The sequence below is a fragment of the Propithecus coquereli genome, unplaced genomic scaffold, assembly GCF_000956105.1.
Source record: "Propithecus coquereli isolate 6110/MARCELLA unplaced genomic scaffold, Pcoq_1.0 Scaffold9, whole genome shotgun sequence".
NCBI lineage: Eukaryota > Metazoa > Chordata > Mammalia > Primates > Indriidae > Propithecus > Propithecus coquereli.
This window is the reverse complement of record NW_012155284.1, coordinates 1,764,734-1,775,845: the sequence shown is the minus strand read 5'-3', so window position 1 is coordinate 1,775,845 and position 11,112 is coordinate 1,764,734. Positions and strand designations below refer to the sequence as shown.

At 34.5% G+C, this 11,112-nt stretch overlaps 1 protein-coding gene across 1 annotated transcript in view; it reads right to left on the bottom strand.

The window, feature by feature from the left end:
• SSBP2 (single-stranded DNA binding protein 2) overlaps positions 1-11,112 on the bottom strand; it is a 118,888-nt gene that overhangs the window by 21,892 nt on the left and 85,884 nt on the right. Inside the window, exons 8-10 of the mRNA XM_012664474.1 lie at positions 9,936-9,984; positions 2,653-2,688; positions 449-503 (exon numbers count right to left, since the gene is read on the bottom strand). Of these exons, the coding sequence (XP_012519928.1) occupies positions 449-503; positions 2,653-2,688; positions 9,936-9,984 (140 nt within the window). The remainder of the gene's footprint in view (positions 1-448; positions 504-2,652; positions 2,689-9,935; positions 9,985-11,112) is intronic.

Genomic DNA, 11,112 nt, shown 5'->3' with positions numbered 1-11,112 from the left:
GAATTTATTAGCTAACTAATAAATTGCTACAGACATGTAGGGTAAATAACACTGTAAACATATCTTTATTAACCTTAGTAAGATGATAGATTTTATAATCTAAACCTAATGGATCCATGTATTTAATGTTTTACTTATGCAAAATTTTTTCTAAATTGTGAGATTTGGATCTTTTCTCAGTTTCAAGAAATCTTCAAGTTAGATAAATTATTGGACAATTCGTACAGATCAACAGTGTTCGTCCTGATTAAATCTGTTAGCCACACATGGATTTTCTAAGCTTAATCAGATAATAGTTTAAGAACACTATTTCTTCCTACCTGCTACCTCTATTATACATCTTTAACCATCATGAGATAATGAATACTACTAACTTTATAAACATTTCTATATTTTGTGATTTTATTTTAATAATCAAATGCCCATGTGGCTAGTTTGATTACAATACCTGCTGGACTAGGCATGATGGGTGTTCCTGGTGGCCCTCCACCTCCTGGAGGACCCTAAATAATTACACAAAATTTCAGTAAATATAAGGCATTGCATTAAACAACATAAGGAAAAACAGAAGAAAAGTTAGACTTATCTCTATAATAATCTAATTTGAAAATAAGAGAGGAAATAATATTTTCCCCATAATTTATTTTCTTTGAATGCACAATCATTTCAATATTATGCAAAACATAATTTAGCTTAAATATGTTGAGACTGTTTTGACAAGTTTCCAAAAACAATGAGCCTGTAACACTGATTTATTATTCATGACTTAATCATATCAGTTTTAATGAGGTTAAGGAGAAACCATTTAATAGGGTCTTTATAAATCCATAAAATAGAAATAATCCATGTGTATTTTTTGATTTAGTTTACTGTAATTTTCTTACATTTTGTATCACTGGGGCAAAAGATACTTACTTGGAGAATATCTTTGAAAACCAAAAGATATTAGTTTAGAGATTTATATTTTTAAAAAATACATTGATACTATTTCTTTTTTCTGTTAGCATCAATTGCAACACTTTCAGAGCATTATACCTTCTGCTATCACATCAATTAGAAATGAGAAGCAATGTTGAGTAACACTGTGGGTTACCAAGACTGCAGCTACACAATCAAGCTGAAATGGAGATTAAGTAATTCTAAAGTGAATTCAATTATTTCATGCAACCAAAATAGATAATTCAGGCAATAGGTTTTAAAATTTTTCAGATACTCTATGTACAGTGATCAAATTAACTCATAAGTGGCTAAATTTTTACTTCATTCTGAGTGCAGATATAGCCTATCATTTATTTCAAATAGTATCTGTATTTGCTATTTAATAAAAATCTTAAATTCCATTTCAAATAAAAGACTATAATTTCATAAAATCATGTGTTATGCTTATTCCTAAGTGATTTTAATAAAAATAGGTTTTACTCAAATTTTCTTATTTTCATTTTTGTTTGATAGAAAATGTGAAAAAAGTTATATTATACTTCCTTGGTTTGTATACCTTATAGGAACATTGAGCACCAAGTTCACGGGTCCAAAGTAGTGTGTGCTTTTCACTATGTTAACAAAATTCTATCTCCATGGAGAGTAAAATGCTCATTAATTTTCTTCTAATGCACTCCTTTTTTTCTTACTCCAGTTAACCACCACCTCTGAAAATTTTTTAAGGAAAGATTTCCCGTGTTACCATTTCATCCTTTCTTCTCTGTTAGGCATTTTCCCCTAAATATTATAACAAATTTTCCTCTATAGTGGCCTTGAGATGTAGCAAGGATCATAATGTGATCATGGTCAAAAGGTCATTTGTAAGTTCAGGAAGTCATATAAAACCTGCTAATTTGGCTCCTCCCTGTAGTCCTAGCATTCTGGAAGGTCAAAGCGGGAGTATCGCTTGAGCTCAGGGGCTTAGGAGTTTGAGACCAGGCTGAGCAAGAGCGAGACCCCATCTCTATTAAAAATAGAAAAAAAAATTAGCTGGATGTGGTGGTACATCCCTGTAGTCCTAGCTAGTTGGGAGGCTGAGGCAGGAGGTTGCTTGAGCCCAGGAGTTTGAGGTTGCTGTGAGCTAGGCTGATGCCACCGCACTCTAGCCTGGGCAACAGAGCAAGACTCTGTCTCAAAAACAAAAACACAACAAAAACACTTGCTAATTTGACTTCATGTCTATATGAATTATTGGAAAATTTTCAATGCAATAAATAGTAGTAAGAAAAGTAAGTATTCTCAATTTCTAAGAACAACAAAAGCTGCGTGATTTACTTTATGACTGGGAGAAAGTTTGATGTCTTCTTAGACTTTGTGTGTGGCATGTGGTGTTGGGGAGGGGGTGTAGATTATTTTCCTGGAGAACTGCAAATTCAAGCGTATCATTGTGTAACTGGGGATGACTCTCTTCATGATTGGACAGAGAGTATTGTACTGGTTTTCAGAAACATATGCTGAAGTAAAACACAGTACTCAGGGCAATTCTGGCCAGATTGATAACTGTTCCACTAATGAACATCAACATATGTACTGAGGTTGGCAGATGAAACAACTCAAGATGTTCACTTCTTGGCCAATACACAGGGGCTATTCTTAACATCTGGGCAACTATTTCATTGCCCAAATAAAACGTAACATCAATTCTTATGAGCAAACAAACCCAATTGTACTTACTACATAATTCCCAGGAGATGCTGAGGAGTATGGTATCTGCAACATGAACGGGACAAAAACAAATGTTTTGATTCCTGTGGCAGTAAGGAGACTGACCTAAAATTAATTTATTTCCTGACTTTTATCAAGTTTTAAAATGTATCACAAAGGACAGTAAAGGAATTTATATCTGTTTAAGTGCTGGAAAACTGAACTGAAATATTATCTTGGATTTATAAAAAAGAAGGTATATTTTAGTCAAGAGGAATTTAGACAGAATTACCACTTCAAGTTATATTGGTTTCATATCAGTTGTATACATTGCTTGATATTAATGACTTATTCTGTAAGTAGAAGGATATACATTTGTGCAGCTAAAAAGTGGGAAACCAGAATTTTTCAAATTAGAAACCTTTACAGATGCAACTTCTAAGCTGTGTGCATTTTTTTTTTTTTTTTTAAAGACAGGTTTCAAGCTACTACATTTATGCAGTACAGGTCTACACTTGATATATAGACCTGATCTTTCCCCTTTCCCTTTCTAATTAGCTACTAGGAAATAATATAATAAATGCAAAAAGTTAATATGAGTCTCCAAAAACTACTAATTTGTGGGGATCAGATATGAGTAACAAATTCCTTCCTTCTCTTTAAATCAAGCTCTTAAACTAAGCTCTTTTCTAAAGATTAGGAAGTATTAACACCACATCACTGTGATAATTTAAGAAATGAAAAACTAGAAAACCTATATTTAAAAATAAGCCCTGGAGTGGATATTAATAGGGAAAGTTAAATCCAAATAATTTCTTTTTTCACACAAGCTCACTAACTCACTTGCATGAAGACATCATACATCCATAAGAGAGACTTTTGCCTTATTCTGAAAAAAGCCAATAAATTACTGTTTACTTGAAGTCAGACAGCCAGGTCCAGCATAGGACTGTTAAAGCAGTGAAAAGATTATACTGCCTGCACTTGAAACCCTCCCTCCACCCCAATGCATGTCATATAATTAAACATAAAAGTATAATTAAACATAAAAGAATCACAAAAAGTAAGTAGAAGTACAACAAAGTTACGATTTCCCCTGATAAACAATTCTTTGATGCCTTTTGGAAATATTTAATATTATTTGAAAAGCTTTTCTCCTCTTTGTTTGGTATCTTTGCTTTGCCTTAAGCACAGACCACATGTCCCTGAGGCCCCTGCTTGGTCTGCCCACAGGTATTGGGCAACGCAGATGGCCATTACTAGGGTGCAGCATCACTAGTGATGAGGATTACTTCCACTATCAGTCCTGAGATTTTTTTTATGGCAGTAAGTATTTACCTAATTTGGTGAATGAAAACAACTTTGCTCTCTTGGGCCCCTTTCAGTTCATGATCTACCATTCATCCTCTACTTTTCTTTATTTAAACATGTGCGTCTGCCTTTGCGAAATTACCAACTTATTCATTGGCTCCTAGGACAAATTTCATCTCTCTATGCCCTTAGCACCCGGCTCACGTTCTTCTGTCACGCTATATTGCCTAGCATCATTCTTCAGCAACTTCAAGATGCAATCTCACCACCCTTTAGATGGAATTTAGTGCATTGCCTTCCTTTACTTTATTCCTGTTTACTGTCCTTTCCTCAACTTATGAGTATGACCACATCCCAGAATTCTTTACACAGAGATCTGGACAACTCCCTTGCCTGACATCTTTCTTATTTCTCATGATACTTAGAAAAATTACTCTATATTCCAACTAGAATTGAAGGAATCACAACTGCTCCATGTGTATTAGTACATTATTTCTCTATTAGTTTATGACTAAATTGCCTCTGCCACTCCTCCCTGCCACTGTCAGCATTTTTATTTCTCTTTCCAATATCTCAAATTCATTATCCTAAAGCCTGCTTTGTTAATTTTCATTTCTTTGATCACTCCCTAGCCGAACTTTGTTTTACAGCAGAGATTTCCTGGAGGGAAACACAAAACAAGGTTGACAACCTCTAAAATACAATCATGTTCTCCAACTTCCACCTAGTCTTTACTAATATCGGGAAGCATTTCGGCTTACCCTTTATGGAAGCCCTGAAGCTTACTACTGATGTGTCAGTAAGTCCAGAATACTTTGGGGTGGGGGAGGGGAGCTTGGATTTGTAGTGTTAGCCAATTTCTGTGGTGTAAATATTCCCATATGACAGATATTAAGCTACCAACGGTATAACAAGCATTTACAAAATTCCTAAACATTTAACAATTGACCCTTGTGAGCTGGCCCTCATGATGAGTGCACCACCCTGAGTGGATTCTTTCCTCTCCTGCCACACACTAACACCATCAAGTTCTTGCCATGCTTTCATTTTTAGCTCAACACTCCATCGTTTATAGATTTAAAATTTCATCTATGCCAGGTAAAAAAAAAAGAAACAAACTTTCTATTTGTTTCCAAAGCTAGCTCTTCCAACCACTCCATTCTCCTAAGTCCTTGCTCATTTTATATTTTTCATTTCTCCTTCTTTGTGACTTCTTCAAAGATACTTAAATATAATCAACATTTAAAATACTTTCAAAAACGTTATCTCATTTAGTTGTTCAGTTTCTTTTCATTTTTGCTCTGTCAAGCTGTTTAATTTTGGCTTAAACTGTTTCTACTTCGTATTCTTCAATGCGCTCATTAAAAATCAGTATTTGGGCTCCTACCCCTAGAACTTTCCTGAGCTTGCACTTGTATAAGTAACCAGCAAGATCTGACAGCCTAGTGTAAAGGACATAAAATATAACAATGTAGATAGAAGTATTACGTGAGTACAGAAGATGTATTTGAGCTGGGAAGCTGGGACTAGATGCCTACCAGAAAGACAAAGAGGACTGCTATTAAAAAAAAAAAAAAAAGAAAGAAAGAAAGAAAAAAGAAAGAAAAGAAATCTGAAAGTACATAGTTTATTTGGGAAATGGCAAATAATTTTTTTTTTTTTTTGAGACAGAGTCTCACTGTGTTGCCCGGGCTAGAGTGCCGTGGCGTCAGCCTAGCTCACAGCAACCTCAAACTCCTGGGCTCAAGCAATCCTCCTGCCTCAGCCTCCCGAGTAGCTGGGACTACAGGCATGCGCCACCATGCCCGGCTAATTTTTTCTATATATTTTTAGTTGTCCAATTAATTTCTTTCTAATTTTAGTAGAGACGGGGTCTCGCTCTTGCTCAGGCTGGTCTCGAACTCCTGAGCTCAAACAATCCACCCGCCTCGGCCTCCCAGAGAGCTAGGATTACAGGCGTGAGCCACCGTGCCCGGCTGGGAAATGGCAAATAATTTTATACAGCTGCTGCAGTGAGGGACTTGGAGGGGACTGTGGTGAATGATGAGGCTGCACGGTCAGACTATGAATGGATTTATGCTGTAGGAAATAAGAGGTCACAGGCTTCAGAGAGACATGTTTGAATTCATATTTTAGATTTTCTAAGTCTAGAAGCATCATGGAGTATGAATACAGTTAGAAGACTATGCAAAACGTCCAGGCAAGAAATGATAAAGAGAGTTGCAGGCAGTGCTGATTAAGTAGGAGTAGGAGAATTTGAGAGTCGTTTCACAAATTACTTGGCAGGGCCTGGTGACAAACTCGGCGTGGCAGACAAAGGAAGGAAGAAATTGAGGTAATTCCTTGGTGTTTTTACCTTGGTGACTGGGTAGATGATGGTGTTACTCATTTATAAACAGGGAATTCAGGAAGCGAGGCATGTTTGGGAAAACGTCTGATATGTTGAATTTGAAGGCATTAGTAGATATTGAGGTAGAGCTGATGAATAAACATTTAGAAATATAGGTCTAGAACTTATTAGAGATTGAGATTAAGGATACAGCTTCAACTGAATAAATTTCCATTTTGTGCTAAATATAATTCTTGATCTAAAATTTGACTGGATTCTGTGATTGTTGAAACCATATGAAAACATTATAATGAACGAAAAGAAACAGCCTAGCAATGTAATTAGAAAACATTACCAATTGAGAAAGGGTGGATAACGTGACCGGATGAAAGTCAGGAGAAAATACCTTGTAAAAAAGTCAAACAAGCTAGACTTTTAAGAAGCAGGGAGTGGATGCAGCTTGGCTAGGAAATCTCTAAGCCAGGCTTATTTTTGAACCCTGTCAGGATCAAGGCTTTTAACCTTTCTGCGGCATACCTAAAAATATATTATAAAAAGGAATACTTTAATAAAAATATGAAAAACTAAAGAAATATTATTAAGATGAAAAAAAGAAAAGAAATTAACAGGTATTCAAAACAAAACCAAGGAGTCAAAATCTCAGACATCAGATGAGGACAGAAAATAAATTATTGTGTTTGTTTGGTGAGTAGCAGGTCACTAGCAACCTTCAGAAGAGGACTTTCATGGAAATTGAAATGGGTTGAGAGGACAATTCAACAAACCTTCATTCATTGCCTGCTATGTTTCAGGAACTATACTATCACATAGTGTTGAAAAAGACAGGAAGGAATTCATTATCTAGCAGAATGGTGGTGAGAGAGTGAGCGGGACAACAGGATGGTGGTTTGAAACCAAGGAAGGGTGGAGAGAAGTTTTCTATCAGCTACCTCCTCCCAACTCTAGAGGAGTGGAGAAGTAGGGGTTAAGGTTGTCTTGGGATTTTGTTCATTTGCATAACACCAGGGGAAAGTACCAGTCAATGGAAAGGGATAGGCAGAAGATTTATTTGGTAGAGTGAATGAGCAAGATATGTAAAGAAGCAACCAGGCCGGGCATGGTGGCTCATGCCTGTAATCCTAGCACTCTGGGAGGCAGAGGCGGGAGGATCCTTTGAGTTCAGGAGTTCGAGATCGGCCTGAGCAAGAGCAAGACCCCATCTCTATTTTATTTTAAAAAAAAAGGAGCAACCAGAGGTGGATTAAAGAGAACAGATAGAAGAGTTAGCATTGAAAAGAAAATAAAATTTCTATTTCTGAGGCAAGAAGAAAGAAAGATGACTAAAGGTCTAAACCTTCTAAACTTACTTTTTTTTCTATGTTCTTAGCTCAATTGTATTATTCCCATTCTCCCAGATACCCTGAGTCAAAGGCTTGAAATCACCTTCAACTTTTTCCTTCTTTTTACTCCTAAATCTTCCCTCTTATCCTACCCCATGCTTCACACAAAATATCCATTAAGATGAAGTGAAAGGTAAAAATGAAGATGTAGAAGATAAAATCAGAGAGCTACAAGGTCAGAATTCTAGAATTAGAAGAACCTATTATTTGACAGATAAGAAAATTAAGAGCCATATATATTGTCTGGCTAAGCTAGACAGATAAATCAAGAGCTTTGACAAGAATCCAAATATTCTAAAATATTCTGAGCCCTAATACCCGTAATTGTAGTGCTGTGGTATGGGACAGAGAAGTAAATAGAGGCCTTTCATTTTTATTTTTTAAATGATCAGTAACATTTTTTTTAGCAAAGTACCTTTCTTCAAGTGTGAAGTTTAAAACTACCTTACAAGCACTGGTTTACTAGAAACCAGGAGGAATAATATCAACCTATTATTTGTGCCAGTGTAAAGTTGAAAATATTCTTTTATTTTTTAGTTCTCTTTTCAAAAAATGAGCATCTATTGTATAGAGCAGAGGCTATTTGGGATAATATATCTGTATTTCCCTTAGGCTTAATCGCATAATAGATTCTTATTTTTTTCCTTAAAGGAGTTTCTTTCCTCTTTCTTTTTCCTGTCAAGCTAGTGAGCTGATGAATACAATGCTATATTGAACACTTTTTGGTTTTGCCTATTCCCTCTTCTAATAACAATTCCTTTAATTTTCTTTGGTGAGCCATTCCTACCTTATTTTTACTCCATGTGTCTTGGGGTGGGGCTCAGCAAGTAGGTATGTGAGCTAGGCCTGGTGGATAAAGTATCGTACCCTCTGGCCAGAACTGTTTCATGAATGAGCATATGACCAGCAAACCCAGTTCAGTTAGTTATTTCTAGTACCTTTTTTAAATGATAAAGAATTGTATTCTTTTGTGCTCAACTGGGAGCTGTGAGGTAATATGTCTGGTCACATAGTCTTCTTGATATGATGAGAACAAAGATGAGCGACAAATAAAGACTGGGTCTTGATGACATTTGAACTCTTGGAACCAAATGTGCTCAAGGCCAAATATATACCTGGACTTTTCAGATACATGGTCCAGTAATATTCTCTTTCAACATGAGTCTAGTTTGGTTCATTTTCTTGTACCTTGTAATCAAAAGTGTTTATTTTCAATAAAAATGCTTGATACTTAAATGATCAGAACTTGCTGTATCGTCAAACCAAAATGAATAATTCTTCATGTAAAAGATAAAAAAAGAAACTAGAATTGGTGGATTTGTAAATAAACTTCTAAATAAGAACCTGAGACCAATACTGTAATGTTCAGAGTGAAGGAAATTAAAAATAAAAATCACATTTTATTTCATACTAGCCAATGAAGGTACCTTCGTGCATATTAACAAAAGGCAACCCTCCTGGGTAGATGCCCGTAGCCTTATAAGTGGAACAAAAGCTGTATTTCAGCTCTCTACTGATTCCTTTGACTCAAGAACCTTTGTACAGTACACACACTACACAAACCTACACAACAGACCTCCTTCACATATTGAAGAACTCAAGTTTCAAAGTCTAGAAGGATAAACATCTCCAGGATCACAAAATTGAAATTATATTAATTTTAAAATTGATAGCTTAATTTTCAACCTATGTATACATTTATGTTACATTATTAAGAAAGAAAAGTATTTGTGCGAACCACTGCCACAAATATATAAGGAGAATTCCCAAGATATCAGGTACATAGAGAGATGTGCATGAATGGCAATTTAGCTAACAGGCACAAGGCAAAGGTGCACTTGCTTTCTGGGGCATCAAGAGAGCAAACCTCAATGTAATTAATACAGCAAATATTTTCATAATAATTTGGTCTCCACTAATAGAGATTGATTATATTTGGCAACTTAGTGATTATTATAGTTATTTTAGAAGACCAAACCATTTTATGATATAGACCACCATATGTAGGCTATTGTAGTATATACTTAAATCATACTACTTCTATTTTTTGAAAGTTTGTTAATGGACATAGAATGTATGTTTGAAGTGAAAAAATTACACAGTTTCAAAAATTATGCACATTTTTCTAAACATATATACAAAGCTTTTTTCCTAATGATTACTTCAAAAAAGTTAATACAACTCATTGCAAGGCTTTCAAAGCAAAATATTTTTGTCGTTTTTGTTAAATGGTGGAAAGTGCAAAAAAATTTTAAAAATATACATATACTCACTGAATTGGCATTTGTTGGGTTTGGCCAAGGTCTACCACCACCCGGACCCCTACAAAAAAATATGATAAATGAAATTTTAATCTATGCTTTGAATATTTCACAATAAGTAACAAAAAATCATAAAATATTAACATTTACCATTCAGATACCATCAGTTTGAGTTCAGCACTCAAATTATTCTCTTTTAATAGCTTTTTTATTTCTTAAATCCAAAAATTTTATCATTCCATGAAATACTAATAGTTTTCTTCTCAAGTCAAATGACTGTTAGTAAGCCCAGTTTTATTTTAATATTAAATTGTAGTAGACAAAAATGATAATCACCTATAGCAGTAAACATATACATATATCTAAATCATTATAAAAACACTTTTGGAATAAAAAGCACTAGTTAAGAAATAAATATGAACTATAATCTTGTGACATCAATATAAGAACTACTTCTTTCTCGTTTAAAAGGTAATTATTTGTAAAATATCCATATATATGAAATGATTGCTCTTATTAAGCTAAAAATAAATACACATAAAAGGTGTCTAAAGTTGTCTCCTTTTCAAAAAAATCATAGTTTATCACACATTACTTTATATATCTATATATTAATCTATCTTTAAGTGCTACTGATGATTTAATTACTATTAAATAAGGGAATCATATTTCTTCTTATTCAAGGCAGTGCTCAGAGTAAATCCTAGAAAAAATAGTAGGTAATCTATGCCAATCTATGCCAATATATTACTTCATTTTAGGGTGGAGAAGAATATTTTGTATACCATAGCTTTTAAGGACATAAAGATTTTTGTTTTAACAAAATTAATGCCCAATTAATTAAATAAAAAAGGTCTCTTGTCCTCATATTTTAGTACTAAATACTATACCTGAATTAATACTATCTTATGAAAAGTAGACTACTGTCAGTCGGTCCTTTGTAATTAGGGTCATTCAAAATTTCTCTTCCCTCTAATCACTAGGATAGTGAAAATTTTTAATTAAAAAAAACATGTCCCTAGATTCTGGGGACTTTAAATCTAAAGTTCTAAATGTTAGATAAAGAGGCTGACCAACTTAGTCATTATCTTACCCATATTTGTGTGGAATATTTAAAACTGCATTTTAGTTTTGTTGGGATTCCCTAGGGACGTAAGCAGCAGGGAAGGCTGTCCCTGTGCTCTATCAA